At 36.9% G+C, this 19,392-nt stretch overlaps 1 protein-coding gene across 1 annotated transcript in view; it reads right to left on the bottom strand.

Annotated features, from left to right (window-relative positions):
- Positions 1-19,392, bottom strand: part of LOC150095132 (apolipoprotein B-100-like) — a 297,535-nt gene that overhangs the window by 173,135 nt on the left and 105,008 nt on the right. Inside the window, exons 6-7 of the mRNA XM_090411200.1 lie at positions 15,936-16,086; positions 6,891-7,046 (exon numbers count right to left, since the gene is read on the bottom strand). Of these exons, the coding sequence (XP_090267326.1) occupies positions 6,891-7,046; positions 15,936-16,086 (307 nt within the window). The remainder of the gene's footprint in view (positions 1-6,890; positions 7,047-15,935; positions 16,087-19,392) is intronic.

Genomic DNA, 19,392 nt, shown 5'->3' with positions numbered 1-19,392 from the left:
TCACACATGTAACTGAACAGCTGGTTCAATAACCAAAATTTAAAATTTTTTTCTCCACATACAACAATTGGAGTATCAGAACATACTTTCGACAGTTTGGAATATCATGGACTCTCCAATGTAGTAATGGAGTACATGCTGCTATTCTCCTCAACTTATAACTGCAAAGTTGGGTTTTTAACAATTCTTTGTGTGAAAACAAAAAACAGAAATTGGCTAAATTTGGAGCTGGAGATATTAAATTTATCTGATACTGATATCTGAAAATGAATAGTATCACTCTTTGCATTCATATATATTTAATACATTTTAAATGCTTTTTAATACAAAATTAATTATTTGAATGATTGAAATTGAATAAACAATTAAATGATTCATAGGTGTCTCACTTTCTGGTATAACTCATAATATATTTCATTGCTTTCCCAATTTTCTTGATTTAATTATTCACTGAAAAATTACTATTATTATTACTCTAAGATCCCCATAGAGTCAAAGACACATCCAGGAGGTCCCTTTGTCACACACAGCTCGTCATACCACACCTTAAACACGCTCAAACCCTCTGTGGACACTCCACTCTCAGGCAAGGTATTCCAATCATTCACAACTCTGCATACAAAAAACCTGTTTCTCACTCTCTTGTTCATAACCTCCTTTTACAGCTTCAAGGGATGACCACTTCTTCTCCTATGATTTCCCAAAAACCTATTCAACACTGATCCTATTACAACCATTTACCAACTTGTACATTTCTACCATATCCCCCCCCCTCTTCCTCCTATCCACTAGATTTGGTAAGCATCTTCTCAACCTTTCCTCATATATAAAACATTCCAGAGATCAGAAACTACCCTAGTCATTTGCCAGGTGGATCCTTTCCAGCATATTTTCATCCTTTTGAAAACCAGGAGACCAAATCTGTGCACAGTAGTCCATATGTGGCCTAATCAGAGCCTTATACTATGGAGCCAGAATCTCTTTACTTTTACAAGTCAGTGTCCTCTGTAGCATATACAGAATTCGTTGTGATTCCTCACAATTTTATTGTGAGGAACCACAATAAAATTGTAGATCCTTATCCACCATCAATCATCCCAAGATCTCTTATTTCCTCCACTTAAAACAATATAGTCCACCAAGCATAAATTCTACATCCCATCTTCGTTTCACAAATTTTAAAACTTTGCATTTTGCAACATTGAACTAGCATCCCCATTCTCATGCACATTCACTTAATCTATTCAAGTTTTCTCCAAGGCCACAACATCTTTCCTACTCCTGATAGTCGTATTCACTTTGCATCAGTTATTTGCAGATGATGGATTTTAGATATCACCATCCAAAATTTACACAATATTATTAGCATACAGGTTAAATAACAGTGGCCCTAAGACCCCCTGATGCATACCACTAGTGAATTTCCACTTCCTGGATATTGTCTACCCCCAATCTTCAATCCTATGCACTAATCTAATATCTGACACAAGCTGCTGTAGTTTGACTTTGCTTATCATTGAACTACTGTGTATCCATCTCCTTTAATTAAATTAGCCATCATCTTATTGTAGTAAGTAAGTAGATTACTATAGCATGCCCTCCCTTTAACAAATTCGTGCTGGCCATCAAAAATACATTTATTATTATTATTTATTATTATTATGGGTATCTCCATGGAGTCAGTAGACTCAGTGCAGGAGACCCAAACTAGCAAAACGATATCTGTCATATCTCTTCTTGAATTCATTTACAGACAAAGAGCTCACAACTAAGTCGGGCAATGAATTCCACTCATTCACCACCCTCCAGGCAAAAAACCTTGTTCTGACACCCTTGTTAACCACACTCTTCTTTAATTTCCAGGGATGACCTCTTGTTCTTCCATCACAATCACACAGCTGAAACATTTCCCCTGCATCAATCCTATAAAAACCTTTCAGTAATTTAAATGTTTCTATCATATCCCCTCTTCTCCGCCTATCAACCAACCTCTGCAATCTACAAGCTCTCAATTTATCACGGTAGGGAGCATTTTTTACATCACTTATTTAGTCACTCTTCTCTGAACTCCTCTCCACAGCCTCCTCATCTCCAAGGAATCCAGGTGACCAGACCTGAGCACAGTAATCCAAATGCAGCAGTATCAATGCTTTATAAAGGGGAATAATAACCTCTTTATCTCTGGATGTCAGTGTGTTCCTCAACAACCAAGTAATCCTATGTGCAATCTTGGACACCTTAGCAATGTGTCCTCTGAACTTCATCTCCCTATCTACCAACACCCCTAGGTCCCTAGCCTCATCAATCTCTTGGAGTACAGTTCCATTAATGTAGTACACAGCTGGTAATCTTTTAATCCCAAAATGCATGACATTACACTTTTCAACATTGAACTGACATTCATTACCTTTTGCCCATTCTACCAGCTTATTTAAATCATCCTGCAAACTTTCAACATCAGCTTGATTTTTTATTGCGCTACACAACTTTGCATCATCAGCAATATCTCCCTTCAAGCCATTTCCTATATCATTTATATACAAATTAAACAACAATGGCCCAAGCACATACCATTGTTGTCAACGAAATTCTGGATGCTAATTCTCACCAGCCTCTCCAACACTTTAACCACAACAACTGACACACAGATAGGCCTATAATTTGATGCTTGAATTCTGTTACCTCCATTATGAAGTGGCACAATCTTGCCTTCCTTCCACTCCTTTGGAACATATTAAAGAAATATATCAGGTCAGATGCTAACTTCCTGGCATATTCCTTCCAAATATGTGGTGATTTATTATCAATTCCCAGAGCCTTACTGACATCAAATTTGTTTAATTTCCCATATACTTCTAGCTCAATAACAGTCAGTCTCTCTCTCTTCTGCATCTTCAACTGTTCTCAAACTCTCCATCATGTCACATTCACAAGAATTAAAGAGCTTTATGAACTGTTCATTAAATATCTCAACTAAATCCTCTGCAGCAGCTGTTCTTATACCATTTTCTTCAATCAATGTCATCCTTCCATAATCATTCTTTTTTTTTTTTTTGCTAGCTCCATATCGAAAGAAATCCCTAGGATTCTGTTTTGCTTCATTAGCTAACTGTTGCTCATACATCACTTTTGCTACCCTTATCAACTCTGTTGATACAGGTAGCAAAGAACAGAACATTCTTTGCTTGTTCTTTCTAATTCTCATGGAATTGATTATTATCACTCCTCTTATGCTGCCTCCATAATGCCTTTTTCCTCTGTATCACATGCTTAATCTCTTCATTCATCCATTTTGCACTTACCTTAATTTGACCTTCTGACCCTTGAAATATATTTAGACATTGCTTCTACTAGATAGTTCTTGAATATCACCCAAGCTGTATTGATCTCTTTTCCAGCTAACAGTTCATTTCATGCTCCATCTGCAAGATGTCTCCTGCGCTTCTCATAATCACCTGCCTTGTAGTTCCACATATACCCATTTCTCACAGAGTTCTTCACACTGCTTGCAACCACCTAGGTAATCACTTCATGGTCACTCTCACCAACTGGAGGGTGCACTTCACTTATAATAACCTACTCTGATGAGATGATTAAATCCAAGATCAAATTATTTTCTTTGCTTCCAGTTGCTATTTCGTCACCCTCCAGTTGGTGAGAGTAACCATGAAGTGATTACCTGGGTGGTTGCCAGCAGTATCAGGAGCACTGTGAGAAAAGGATATATATGGAACTACAAAGATGGTGATTATGAAGAGCTCAGGAAACAACTGGCAGTTGTAGCATGGAATGAGGCATTAGTTGGAAAAGAGATAGATGATGCTCTGGGGATTTTCAAGAACTATTTAGTAGAAGCAATGTCTAAATGTATTGCAAGGGTCAGAAGGTTAAATAAGGTAGGTGGGAAATGGATGAATGAAGAGATTCAGCATGTGACAGAGAGAAAATGGGCATTATGGAAACAAAATAAGAGAAGTGGTAATAACCAATTCCATGAGGATTACAAAGACCAGGCAAGGTGGGTAACTTGGTTGGTAAGGGTAGTAAAAGTGAGGTATGATCAGTAGTTAGCTAATGAGGACAAAAATAATCCTAGGGTATTCTTTCGATATGTAGCCAGCAAAAAAAAAAAAAAAAAGAATGATCATGGAAGAATAACAGTGATTGGAGAAAATGACAGAAAGACAGCTGTTGCAGATGATATTGTGGAGATACTTAATGAGTAGTTCATAAAGGTCTTTCAATCTTGTGAATGTGACTCCATGGAGAGATTGAGAGCAGTTGATGATGGGTAGGACAGACTAACTATGAGCAACAGATGTATGGGGAGTTGAGCAAATTAGATGTTAATAAGGGTGGCTATGGGACTTAATAATATATCACCACGTATTCTAAAGGAATGTGTCAAGGAGTTGACATCTGCCTTGACATTTTTTTTAATATGAGTCTTGCACTGGGTTAAGTTCCTAAGGAGTGGAAGGAGGGCAAGATTGTGCTACTTCATAAGGGAGATGATAGAACTAAATCATCAAATTATAGGCCTCTCTTTGTGTCAGCTGTTGGTTAAGTTGTTGGAGAAGTTTGTAAGAACTAGAATCCAGAATTGGGTTGAAAACAATGGTGTTATCTTTGATGGACAGCATGGATTTGCTAAGGGGAGGTCATGTTTTAGTAAAGAGTTGGTAGTTGATATAATAAGGTGACTGCTTCCTTGGACAGAGGAGAGGGATACACAGTAATATACTTTTATTACTGTGTATCCATCATACTGCATGATATTGATAGTTATACTAGAGCAGATGGAGTTGGATATTAGATTAGTGCAATGGATCAGAGACTGGCTATCTCATGGGTATCAGCAAGTTGTGTATGAGGAAGCAATATCCAGGACAAGGAAGGTCACTAGTGGTGTGCCTCAAGGGTCTGTTTTATGATCATTACTGTTTAACTTGTATATTAATGATATTGGTGAAGATTTAGATCTGGATGGAGAAATTCAGTTGTTTGGAGATGATGCAAAGTTAGGATGAACTATGAAGAACAGAGAAAATGGCTTACAAGGAGACTTGAATAAATTGAATGAGTTGGCACAGGAATGAGGATGAGAGTTCAATGCTGCAAAATGTAAGGTTTTAAAATTTGGGAAACGAAGATGGTATGCAGAATTGCTTAACCATCTTTGTTAGAATGCTTGGTGAGGATATATTGTTGGAGGTAGAGGAAATAAGGGATCTTGGGGATGATAGTGGATAAGGATCTGAAATTTAGGTGACATATTGCAAAATTGTGAAGACTTCTGGGAATGATACGAAGGACACTGACGTGTAGAAAAAGGGAGATTCTTGTTCCATCGTATACAGCTTTGATTAGGCCACACATGGACTACTGTGCAAAGCAGATATGGTCACATCTGGTTTTCAAAAGGACAAAGATATGTTGGAAAGTGTCTACAGATGACTGACTAAGTTAGTTTCTGACCTCTGGAATATTGAATATGAGGAAAGATTGAGAAGGTGCAATTTATAGTCTGGTGGATAGGAGGAAGAGAGGAGATATGATAGAGCCCTACAAGTTATTAAGGGTTGTCATATGATCAATGTTAGAATGGCTCTACAGAAATAGTTAGAAATCAGGGGTGAACCAGAGGTCATCTCTGGAAACTGTATAAAGAGGGTGTGAGAAGCAGGTTTTTTGCATGCAAAGTATTGAATGATTGGAATGCCTTGCCTGAGAGTGTGGTGTATGCAGTTTGAGTGTGTTTAAAGCACGGTATGATAAAAGGACCTCCCAGATGAGTCAAAACATGGGGTCTTGGGTAATAATAATAATAATAATCTTTATATTATTTAAATGTCTAAATTTATTCCTTCCCACATATAAAAAGACATGCAGACGTATCAAGATGAAAGGAATTTATGCAGAATTATAAGGAAGGTGGTTATAATAATCTCAGAAATCAACCTGGAGTAGTGTTATGGATAGAAGAATTGGAAGGGCAAGATATCACCAATGCATGGAAACTAGTGAAGCAATATTTATTAGCAGCATTGGCAAGCTGTAAATCTCAAGTGAAAAAGAAAACAAAATTTGGTGTAAAGTGGATGACTAATGATATCAAACAAGAACTGCAGATGAAAGGAGTTTATGGAAAAAGTATAAGGAGAAGCATGGAGAGCCATTGCATGAGGAATATAAGATTCCAGCTGGTGATTAGCATGACAAGACAAGGAAGGCAAAATTTCAACAGGAAAAAGGATTAGCATGAGATCCAAGGAAAATCCCAAAACTGTTTTGTTATGCAGCCAGTAGGAGGAGAAATTATTGTGGAAGAATGGCATTGTTAGATGAAAATGAGAGTAGAATGGCTGATGTAAAAAACATAGTAGAGTTGTTTAATGATAATTTCATTGGGTTATTTTATACTGGAAAGTAGTGTTTTATTACTAGATGGATTGGAGGGTTCAAGATTTGGAAGTGCATGAGGAGGGTATGTTAACCTCCCTACCTGCATAAATTAATTTTTTCATTGTTAGTCTAAGAACATTTCAGACCACCCTCATAGATGAATTTTTGAATCCATGATGTGTTAGGGTAATAATAATAACAATATATTCATAGCCTTAATTAAAATAGCCAAACCTAGCAACTGCAGATTTTTTTTTTTTTTTTTTTTTTTTAAATTAGGAAATGTGGAGATTTTTTTCCCCTTCTAAAAAATCATCTTCTAGGTTACTCCTGAAAAATAAAAAAAGTAAACATACATAAAAATAAATAAACATGCACTGCACATATGTCTCAAAATGCAGTATAAAATATATCACAGTAGCTTAAGGAATAGAATATTCAAACATTCAAGAGAGCGAAAAATAAATAATTTTACTTCAACATACCATATTCCAAAATAATGACCAGGGACTAAACTGCCAATCTGGACGGCTTGGAAATGCACACATTGACATGACTTTTTTGATTTTCACGTAGTGCTGTAGGTTTTCATCCATTATAGTAGCTGTCCAAGGACAAGTTCCATGAACATCTGTGTGAAGCTAAAACAATATTATAGAATAAGTTTTGATTATACGTAATGTGTATGCTATATGTATGTGCACAGTATGCCCATTAGGGAATGAGACAACAATTATTATATGAAAACAAAGAACTATATTTGGAATTGTCAACTACACAGATTCAAAATAACCTCCCTCCAACTCCACACGATGTTTATATATGTCATACAGGTGTTCGAAAGTACTGTGGAAGTCATGAATGGAAACCTCCTTCAGTCTCTAGGTCACACTGCATCGGAGATCCTCAACGTCTCTGAAGTGCTCCCCTTTCAAAGCACACTTCATCTTTCAGAAACGGAAGAAGTCTGAGGGAGCCAAATCTGGCAGATGGCGAGATGTTCGATCACACAGATTGACTTTGAAACCAAAAACTGCTTTACAGGCAGTGCAAAGTGCACAGGTGCATTATCATGCAACAGAAAGCAATTATTGTTGTTGTGCAACAGTTCTTTCCAGAGACTTTGCATGCGGGGACATAGATGTTGCATTACGCCTAAATAATACTGATTGTTCACTGTAGTGCTCTCAGAATTCACAATGGATAATTCCAGCAGCATCGAAAAAAAACATCTCATCCTCCAGGAATCCTTCCCCTCTTTAAGCACTGAAAACATAGTGTTCCATGTTTTCCATGAAAACATGGATCACCAGTGCATGGCTAACGCTGTCACTGCTCTAAACTTTTTTTAGATCTTGGTACATTTCTGTAGTTTTTCCTAATTTAGAGTAAAATTTTATCACAGCTCTTTGTTTCATTATACAACTTCTGACATGCTCTACTCAATGGTTGCCACAAGAAAAGAACTGCATCACCCGACTCGAAATTTGCACCTGCGATTACAACACTCTAGCAGTCAAAACTATAAATGCATTTGTTACTTTTTATTCAAAGGGCTATCCTATAAGAAATCAATTTCATTACTTAACAGGCACACTGTGACACATATATATAAAGTGAGAATAATATTTTGGCATTTATAATTTATGCACATACACACACACAAACCATTGGCATATGCAAGTAGTGTTTAAACATATCACACTTTAAAACTTTACGAACATTCAAGGTCTTAATTCTAATATCATTGATATACACCATCACCTACAAACACCCAAAACCAATTTGTCATTCATTCGCAACTGGCATCCTATGTGATAACATCTCAACCTCAAATTTTTTTTGCACTAGTTGAAGCGACAGCAAAATTGTTTCCCCGAGCGCCTCGGTTAACAGAAATAAACAAGCGTATGAAAGGAAAAATAAGCGTATAATTGGGAGTGTTTCAGAAATGAAGGAAAGAGTGTTGTACAGTGACTCGTTACTAAGAGGTGTGAGAGATGAGAGTTTGACTAAATCATACTTACCGGGTGGGAAAATTAAGGATGTAAGTGAGAGTATTAGAACGCAAAAGCAGAGGGTGAAAGAAATGATAGTCGTGGCAGGAATGAATGATTTGAAAGGAGATAAATTTGATATGAGAGAGGACTTGAAGGAATTATTAGAGGTGGCGAAAGAAAATTATTATTATTATTATTACCCCAAGACCTCATGGAGTCAAAGACTCATCTGGGAGGTCCTTTTATCACATATACATCTCATCATACCGTGTCTTAATCACACTCAAACTCCTTGAAGACACCACACTCTCAGGCAAGGCATTCCAATCATTCACAACTCTGCACGAAAAAAAACCTGCCTCTCACTTCCCTACTCACACCCTCCTTATACAGTTTCCAGGTATGACCTCTGGTTCTCCCCTGATCTCCCACTATTCTCTGTAGAACTTCTCCACCATTGATCCTATAGCAATCCCTTACCAACTTCTAGGTCTCTACAATATCTCCCCTCTTCCCCCTATCCACCAGACACTGCAAATTACATCTTCTCAATCTTTCCTCATACTCAACATTCCAGAGGTCAGCAACTCCCTTAATCAGTTGCCTTAGGACTCTTTCCAACATCTCTTCATTCTTCTGAAAACCTAGTGACCAAATCTGGGCACAACAGTCCATGTGTGGCCTAATCAAAGCCTTATACAACGGAACAAGAATCTCCCTACTTCTACATGTCAGTGTCCTCCGCATCATTACCAGAAGCCTTTGTGTTGTCTTCACAATTTTGGCGATGTGTCCCCTAAATTTTAGATCCTTATCCACTATCACCCCCAGATCTCTTATTTCCTCTACCTCCAACAATATATTCTCACCAAGCATAAATTCTGCATCCCATCTTTGTTTTACAAATTTTAAAACCTTACATTTTGCAACATTGAACTCACATCCCCATTTCTGTGATCAATCAATCACTCAATTTATTCAAGTCTTTTTGTAAGGCCACAACATCTTCACTAATCTTTATGGTTCGTCCCAACTTTGCATCATCTGCAAACAACTGAATATCTCCATCCAAATCTTCACCAATATCATTAATATACAAGTTACACAGTAATGGCCCTAAAGCAGAAGCCTGAGGCACTCCACTAGTGACTTTCCTTTTCTTGGATATCGCATCCCCATACACAACTTGTTGATACCTATCAGATAGCCAGTCTCCAATCCAATGTACTAATCTAATATCCAACCCCATCTGCTCTAGTTTGACTGTCAACTTATCATGAGGTACTCTCAAAAGCCTTTGCAAAATCCAAGTATATTACTGTGTATCCTTCTCCTCTGTCCAAGGAAGCAGTCACTTTATTGTAATAAGTAAGTAGATTACTAAAACATGACCTTCCTTTAGCAAATCCATGCTGTCCATCAAAGATAATACCATTGTCGTCAACCCAACTCTGGATCCTCGTTCTCACAAGCTTCTCCATCAAGATGGATGGCTTGCATTTGTTGAATGGATTTGGTGTGTGAAGACTGCAAAAAGTGTTGCTGAATGAAGTGAAAATGGATGTGCAAAATCAGGGAAACTAGTACTTTTAAGGAGGGGGAAGAAGTGGATATGCAGACATTGGTGAGGCAGTTGAGTGTAAGAATGTATTTAATGTGCCCAAGCCAGTACGAAGGACAAGAAATCAGAAAGGGATAGTTAGTATAATACATCAAGATAGGGGTGGGACAAATGGACCTCTGCATTTCATGTATACTAATGCAAGGAGTATTAAGAACAAGAAGGAAGAATTTTTGGCCTTGATCGGCTTTTCCTGGCCACAGGTTATTGGTATTAGTGAAACATGGCTGACTGAAGATAATATTTTTAGTGGGATAGAATGTGTGGGGTATAGTGTGTTCAGGAGGGACAGAGAGAATAAAATGGGGGAGAAGTGTTATTGATGATAGGTGATGAACTGCAGTCAAGGAGAATAGAAGCTGTATTGCAGGATAGTGAAAAGAGCTCATTTGAGGCTATTTGGTGTGAGATTGAGACAGAACAAAATATACAGTTGGGTGCTGCTATAGACCAGGTGATGGAATAGATGGCGGAGATAGTACATATAAACAAATTGATGAAATGAGTTTAAGGAGGGTAATTATTATGGGAGATTTCAGCTATGGTAACATTGACTGGAAGAAGGACAGGACACATATGAGGAAGGAACTGGATTTTATTCCGTTATTAAGGGATACCTATCTGAGACAGCATGTAATGGAAAATACTAGGGGTTTGAGAGTGCTAGACCTAGTAATTGCATCTGAGAATTTGACTGTAATGAATATGACCATGTTGCCACCATGTTGAGAGTTCATAAAGTTCACCTGGGAGGTGGCTATTTGTGTGAAATTTTCGATTAATTCAGGGTACATGTGGAATTACCATGCTGGCAAGTATGACAAGCTTAGGCGATGGCTTGGTTCAGTGCCATGGCATGTAAAACTGCAAGGGCTGGATGTTGATAGTGCATGGGAAGTGGTCAAGGAGCGTTTGCAGGAGGTTATGACTGACTGTATACCTAGAGTCCGAATAGTAAATCAGGTAGGGGTTAAATGGATGAATAACACCATTAAGCTTGAGTTGCAAAAAAAAAAGAAACAACTGTGGAGTGAATTTAAGGAGAAATGTGACCTGCAGGCACACAAACAGTATGAAGTGCAGGCCAGAAGGGTAACGAGTGTGGTAAGAAAAGCAAAAGCGGATTATGAAAGGAAATTAGCCATGCAAGTTAAAGAGAATCTCAAACAGTTCTTTCAATATGCTGCAAGTAAAAGAAAAAATGTATATGGCAGAATGATTTTAAAGAATGCCAATGGTAGGGAGGTCACTGAATCAGTCGATATGAAATTACTGAGTGAGCACTTTGCAAGAGTATATCATCCAGATGGTGATGACATTGAAGGAATGAAGGAACCATTAGTTTATACGGGATTTGTGGTGAATGAAGTGGAGGTGAATAGTCTATTACAGAACCTTAATGTGAATACATCTGTGGGATTGGATGGTATACCGGCATGGGTCTTACGTGAAGCGACTAAAGAAATATCAGTGCCCTTGACCATATTGTTTAATCTGAGTCTCGAGGTCTGGTTTAGAGGAAAATTGTTCCACTGCATAAAGGAGGATCCAAGACTACTGTTGCAAATTACCGACAAATCAGCATATTAGGAGTCGTTGTCAAGGTCTTGGAGTAAGTAGTCCAGGGAAAAATACAAGAATGGATTGATGAAAATGAGATACTGTATGGGGAACAGCATGGTTTTGTGAAGTTTAGATCATGCCTCAGTATCTTGCTCATGTTTTATAACACAGTGACAGCTGAACTGGATAAGGGTAATGGGTTTACAGTAATACTACTGGACCTGGCTAAGGCCTTTGACAGGATACCAAATGGAATTCTAATCTATAAACTACAACATATGGGAATGGATATAGGGTTGGTGAGATGGATAGGTGGTGGTTGATGGAGAGATATCAGAGAGTAGTTTACTCAGGAGTAGAGTCCAAAAGATGGCTTGTGACTAGTGGTGTGCCACAGGGTTCTGTTCTTGGACCACTACTTTTCAATTTGTTCATTAACGATATAGGGAAGAATCTGAGAGGAATGGTTCATTTGTTCACTGATGATGCAAAGTTGGGTAGGGCAATAGTGAATGCAGAAGATGTCAAAATTTTGCAGGATGATTTGGATAGATTGGAGGTCTGGGCTAAGGAGAATGGATGTCAATTTAATGTAGCAAAATGTAAGGTTATGCATTTTGGGGTGAAAAGATTAGCAGCAGTATATCATTGGTGGAACTGTACTCCAGGAGATTGACAAGGCCAGGGACTTGGGAGTGTTGGTGGATAGGGAGTTGAAGTTTAGGGGGCACATTGCAAAAGTGGCTAAATCAGCTCATCAAATCACTTGGATGCTGTAGAATACTTTGACGAGCAGAGACAAGCAAGTTATTCTTCCTCTGTAACGAGCCTTGATAAGACCCCATCTCAACTACTGTGCCCAGATTTGGTCATCTAGGTTTCTTCTTGATGGGGAGGAGGTTGAGAGGATCCAGAAGCGAGTGACGAAGATGATAGCAGGTCTATGGAATGAACCTTATGAGAACAGGTTGAAGATTTGTGGGTTGCAAAAATTGGTCGATAGGCAGAAAAGGGGTGATATGATTGAGACATTCAAATTGCACTAGGGTTTCTATAGGATTAAATCAGAGGATATTTTTGAGAACAGAACTGGTGGTGGGAGGACTAGGGGACATCCATGGAAGCTGGGCAAGAGTGTGGTTAGTAAGGGTGCTAGAGCTAGGTTTTTTACTTTTAGAATGGTGAATAAGTGGAATAAGCTGCCAGAGTCTGTTGTGGGTGCTATGACAGTGAATGAGTTCAAAGCATGATAGATACTGTGTGAATATCGAATAGAAGTGTGATGGACATGATGTTTAGGGCCTCCCTCGATGAGTCTGAGGACTCCTTGGAGTAGCCTGTAATAATAATAATAATAATAAAATTTGCTCTTTACATTTTCCATGATGCCTTTCTTAAGAAATACAGTACTGCACATTTGTCAGGTCTGATATCACTTGTCAAAATTCTTGTAATTAAAACCTTCCTTCAGGATTACCTTCTTTTTTTCATGCTAAACAAATTTGCATAAATATTTCACATTCAGTATTCTCACACTCTCTGGCCTATAACAGCATATGCTAGTCTGTTAATTTCAACATCACACAGCCTCAAAATCTGCAGATGTACTATCAAATTACACACTTTGTAAACACAATTCTTCTACTATCATTAACAATACTCCCCTCCTCTTTCCACCTTAAGAATATACAAAATTGTATATTCTTACATTTCTGTTCCCAACAGTACATCATCCTCAGACAATTAAATTTCACTTATACCAATTAACTTTGGACATAATGACTCAGTCAATACAACAAACTCAGCTCTCCTATTTCAAATACTTCTTACATTTGTATACAAACATAACAATCCCCCTGTCAGTAGTTCAAAAACTTGTCTGCCTCTGTTACTTCTCTATTACTTTGCTCAATAAAGTTATCCTTCGTCAGTCATTCTTCCTCCTTCTGGCCACATAACGAAAACAGTCATTGGGATTTCCTTTCACTTGTTTGGCTAATTGCCTCTCACAATCTGTTGCTTTTCTTACCATGCTGCTCACCTTTCTCCTTATATACCTTTCATGACATGTATTTTTGCAGCTCATGCTTAAGGATACTACTCATGTAACTAACTCCTTCCCAGTTTACTCTCCTGAGTCAGTGGTGGATTAAGGATAGTTAGGGCCCAAAGGCAAATTATATTTGAGGGCCTTTCCAAAAAAATAATAAAAAAAAATAGTAATAAAAAATAAAAATAAAAGTTAGGTGACAAATAAACGAAATTTTGTACTTTTGAATTTTTTGAACTTCTAGATTTTTCTGCCTGTTAAAGGATGATAAATAATAAAACTTTTTATTTTTTTATTATTTTTTTTATCAATTTTTTTTTACAATTTTACAAAGTTTTTTTTACTTGCAGTACATTCAAATAATGAAAACGAAAAGTCACACTAAAAAGTTATTTCTGAAACAAACACCTCACTCTTATACAATTCAATAACAAATGATGTTAAGGAGCAATCGGGCGAATCTTCCTATCTCGGCAATGCAATCAGTTTTTGTGCCCTCGGAGCTGTCAACAGCAGCGTGCACTGACGTTGGTAATGTGGTTTAATTTAAAGCATAGATAGCATGCGCTATTCAAAATACAAAATACGAATCTTGTCAACTAGCGTGTGGCATTATTTAAAGCATAGATAGTGTGCGCTGTTCAAAATACATATTAAAACGTAATAATTGATTTGAAAAAATTTTCGCTTAAAATAATCAAGATTTTTATGATGTTTACTGAAAATATTAATCTATTTTAAAACACTATAGGAAAATGTCTTGGCTTGGGGCCCCCCAAAGCTTGAGGCTCCTAGGCACGTGCCTCATTGTCTTAATGGGTAATCCGCCACTGTCCTGAGTTAAGGATGACAAGAAATTATATTCTCAGTTTCATCCTTTATCTGAGTGTAAGCAAACAAAGTTTGCACGTTAAGTAATGACTCGGCCACTATTATATAAGGAAATATTACTTCAACCTTAGTAGTATCACTTCTATATCTGGCTCCTACTGATGAGACTTCAATAAAGGTCAAAATCGGTGTAGGGTAGCCCTTCTCTTAATGCTTAGCATTATACATGTCTGTAAGGGTGTGCACATTGCATTAGCTTCTATATACAAGTAGTCCAGTCGTGAAGTTACTTAACATGCAAACTTTGTTTGCTACACTTGAATAAAGGATGAAACCAAGAATATAATTTCTTGGCATCTTTAATTTATAGTATACCCAAGTGAAAAAGTTCAACATGACCCTCCTGATCTTGGGTATACAGTGTGATATTGTTTCTTCCAGATGATCCTTGACTATCCAACATGCACTATGAACATCCTTCCCTTGCAGGACTTTATGCCATGGTACTGCTTCAAGCTGATTCCTAATTGTATCATAATCACCTGCCTTTTATCCTTCTTAACTGGAATTTGAACATGTTTTGCTACCTCCCAAGTCAAGACCACATGATCATGTGGTCTTGACTTGGGGGATAGGTGGATTATGTGGATAGGTATTCTGATCCTATAACAAAATCCAACACTCTTATACCCAAAGTCCCTTCTGGCACATTCCACTTCAAGTTTTAAATGTAATCGAGCTTTAAATATAATCTTCAAGCTTTAAATATAATCAAAATTTGCACTACTACAGCCAAAGTAATATATTGATAATGGAATTAGATCTAAACCTTTCATTATTAAGACAGGATTAAAACAAAAAGGGATGCCCTTTTTCCTCTTTCCAATCCTTTGGAACTCAAGCAAATCTAAAACTCAAGTTATCTTACTTTGATTCAATCTAAGACTCGAGTTATCATATTTGAAAATAGAATATATAGAAAAGTCTTTAAACTCGAAAGATTATAACAAAACTGGAGAATGGAGAAGAAGGCATAATCAACAGCCATAGCAAATGTATAAATGCAAAATATTAGCTGAGGAAATCAGAGTGTGGTTTGAATGTGTGAAAAGAATGGATGAGGAGAGCATAGTTAAAGAAGTGTTCAAGAGGAGACCTGAGGGAAGGATAACATCAGAAAGGACTTGGCTGAGATGTGAATCCTGGAATGGAACTGAAGAATTCAGGACAGGAAAGAGCAGAAAATGGTACACATGAAGTGAACAACAAGCACCTTGGAGATTCAGTAAACAAGAAGAAGAAGAAGAAGAATACTTATTAATTTTAGTCATAATTATTACAGATTTGATTGGAAGGCTTTGAATTTTATAGAATATTTAACATTTTTGAAGTGTTTTAAAAGCAGTAAAGACTAAAATGAATTTTAAAGCTTATAGAAATAGTGAAATAACCAACTTTAACTTACTTCTTCTACCACACCATGCCTTGCAGCAGATTTTTTTATTACAAATGCAGATAAAATTCCTCTTTTAATATTTACAAAATAAACAGGATCTCCAGAATCAGCAATTATACTTTCAATACTACCTCCACTCAGAGAAAATGCCACAGCATATCTAATGAAATGATAATAACGATAAATCATTTAAATAACCAAAATACAAATATCACAATATTTCACAATACTGACCAAGCTAATTAATACTGAAATCAAAATACAAAACTTTTTTTTTCTTTATGTGTGGAGAGGAATGAAAGTAGACAAATACAAAGAGGTCTTATTTCCCAAACTTATTATTTAAAACACTATAGGGTATTACTATTATTATTATTAATGCAGCAAAATGTAAGGTCTTGAGGTTTGGGACACATCGGTGGGATGCTGTATACTCTATGGGAGTATTTATACTAGAGGAAGTAAGGGAAACAAGAGATCAGGGTTTGATGATTGATAGAAAACTTAAATTTAGGGGACATATTGCAGAATTGGTGAAGGTAACACAGAGGATTGCTGCAATAATGAGAAAGACACTGACCTGCAGAGATAAAAAGGTATCATTCCTGAGATCGCATGGTTATGTGGAGTGATACACAGGGCAAATCGGAAGATGGAGCGTTGGCAAAAATGTTTACCAAGCATACCAACTAATAAACAGCAAAAGTATGATAGTGAGTGTAAATAAAATGAAAGAGCGAGTGTTGTACGGAGATTCTTCAGTAAGAGGTGTGATAGATGAGAGTTTAACAAAATCCTAAAACCTGGTGCGAACGTTAAAGATGTAAGCGAGTCAATTAGAATGCAAAAACAGATGGCGAAAGAATTGATAGTAGTAACAGGAACGAATGATTTGAAAGGAGACAAAATGGCTATGAGAGAGGATTTGAAGGAATTACTTGAGGTAGCAAAAGAAAAGAATGAGAGAGTTAGGATGGTGAGTCTGTTGCCACAGTATGACAGTGAAGAGTATAGAAGGAAGGCCAAAATTGCTAATGACTTTATGCACGAATTATGCAGGAGGAGTGGTGTGGAATTTGTGAATGAGTGGAGCGAGTTTTATGGGCAAAAGGATTTATATAAGATGGATGGTTTACCTTTGAATGGATTTAGTGTATGGAGACTTGAAAAGGTGTTGATGAATGAAGTGGATGTGCAGAATTAGGGAAACTAGAGTTATTAAGGGGGGGGGGAAGCAGATATGCAGACTTTAGGGAGACAATTGAGTGTATGAATGTGTGTGTAACATGCCCGAGCGAGTACAAAGGACAACAAATCAGAATGGAATGGTTAGTATAATGCATCAAGATAGGGATGGGACAAACGGGCTTCTGCGATTAATGTATACTAATGCCAGAAGTATTAGGAACAAGAAGGAAGAATTTTTGGCCTTGGTTGGCACTTCCAGGCCACAGGTTATTGGCATTAGTGAAACATCTAAAACTAAAAACACACGTAATAACCACAGTAATGACTATTTAATTCGTAAATATTTCATCCCAAGTATCTTGGGACATCAGTACCGAGGTTAAACAATACTAGGAATAACATACAGTTAGGGCACATGATTACAATGGAATCTCAATATGCGTGCAGTAACGTGTTATAGAAGTAAATTAAATATAACTGGAAAAAAAAATAAAATAAAATAAAAAATAAAATAAAATAAAATAAAAAATATATATATATATATATAAAGATTATTTTACACAATTTTGTATGACAATTTCCCATATTTTAGGAATAGTAAAAACATCGTTGTGGTTTAAATTTGGTCTGTGTAGTAGGGCTTCAGCACTTTCTTTATATAAACATTCATATTTATATAAATATCTGTGTAAAAGTTTTGACTTCTCCCAATGGATCCTATGGTTTGGATTTTCAACTCCGGGTTGGGAGAACCGCAGAAATCTGGAGAGACCAGGTTTCTGCAGTTCGAAAAGATGAATGTGGTCTTGATGTTCCGAGATGTGTTTCTGAACAGATCTACCTGTCTGACCAAAGTAAGACAATTTGCAGGAGCATGGGATCTCATAAACGCCAGGTAACATCAGAGGTGAGAGTTTGTCCTTAGAAGAAGGTAACAAGTTATAGATTGGTTGATAGGTTTGTAAGCAGTGGCAAAATTGTATTTCTTCATAATTTTTGAAAGACGTTCGGAGATGCCTTTGACGTAAGGTATAGGAATCCTATGGACTTCTTGTCTGGGTTGATGTGTGGGAAGGTGACTGATGATTTTTTTGAGTTGTTTTAAGTTTATATCCATTTAGTATAGCTGTATTTTTGATTATTTCTAGTTCTTGGTTTAGAGAATCTTCAGAGGAGCAGAATTTGTGTGCTCTGGAAACTAGTGATTTAATGATGCCAAATTTCTGAGATGGATGATGAGCGGAAGAATTGTGAATGTAGCAACCTAAAAATGTAGGTTTACAATAGACAGACATGGGGATGGAACCATCTTCTTTTCTTTGAATATGTAAATCCAGAAAGGAGATACCATGTGGAGATTTTTTTTCTAGCATAAAGTTGATGTGAGGATGAAGTTTCGAGGTAGCAAAAGTAATCTACGATGCAAACCTTCGGACTTAAATATCCCACCATCAGAATTGAAAGCTCTTACATCCTTAAAACAGAATAAAAATATAATCATTACCAGAGCTGACAAAGGGAATGCCACTGTGGTTCTTGATACCAATTCATATCACCGAAAAATGAATTTATTACTGCGAGATCGTAATACTTACGCCAAACTGGATTTTGATCCTACAAAACGTCAACTCAGAAAATTAATCAAGTTGCTTGATGAAACCTCCTCCTTAGATGAAGAAACAATTAAAAAACTCAAGACATACCATGCTAGACCTCCCAGAATTTATGGCTTAACTAAGCTTCATAAAATTAATGTTCCTCTAAGACCAGTCGTAGATTCTATTAGTGGTCCAACTTACAAGTTATCAAGATTATTATCTAACCTTCTCCATCCTCATATAGGCCACTCAGCCTCTTCAATAAAAAATTCCACAGAGTTTCATGCAAAAGTAAAAGACATTCAACTGTTAAAAACTAATTTGTTAATTAGCTTCGACATTGTCTCCCTCTTCACGAACATTCCCCACAAAGAAACAGTAGAATTATTAACTCAAAAATTTCCTTCTGATATAGTTGAATTATTCAAATTTGTTATTATATCTGGTTACTTCACCTGGAAAGGTCAAACTTACAAACAAGAAGGAACAGCAATGGAATCTCCTTTATCACCAAACTTAGCAAACCTGTTTCGAGAACACCTTGAAGAAAAAATATTCAATTTTGAACCCAAACCAAAAATTTGGTTACGATATGTCGACGACGTATTTGCAGTGTGGGATCATCCCGAACAGGAATTACAACTGTTTCTAGATAAAATAAACCTTCTTCATCCTCGCAT

Source organism: Typopeltis vanoorti, chromosome 21, assembly GCF_054136105.1.
Source record: "Typopeltis vanoorti isolate ZY-2024b chromosome 21, IOZ_Tvanoo_1.0, whole genome shotgun sequence".
Lineage (NCBI taxonomy): Eukaryota > Metazoa > Arthropoda > Arachnida > Uropygi > Thelyphonidae > Typopeltis > Typopeltis vanoorti.
Note: the sequence above shows the minus strand (reverse complement) of the source record. Positions and strands in the feature narration are given on the sequence as shown.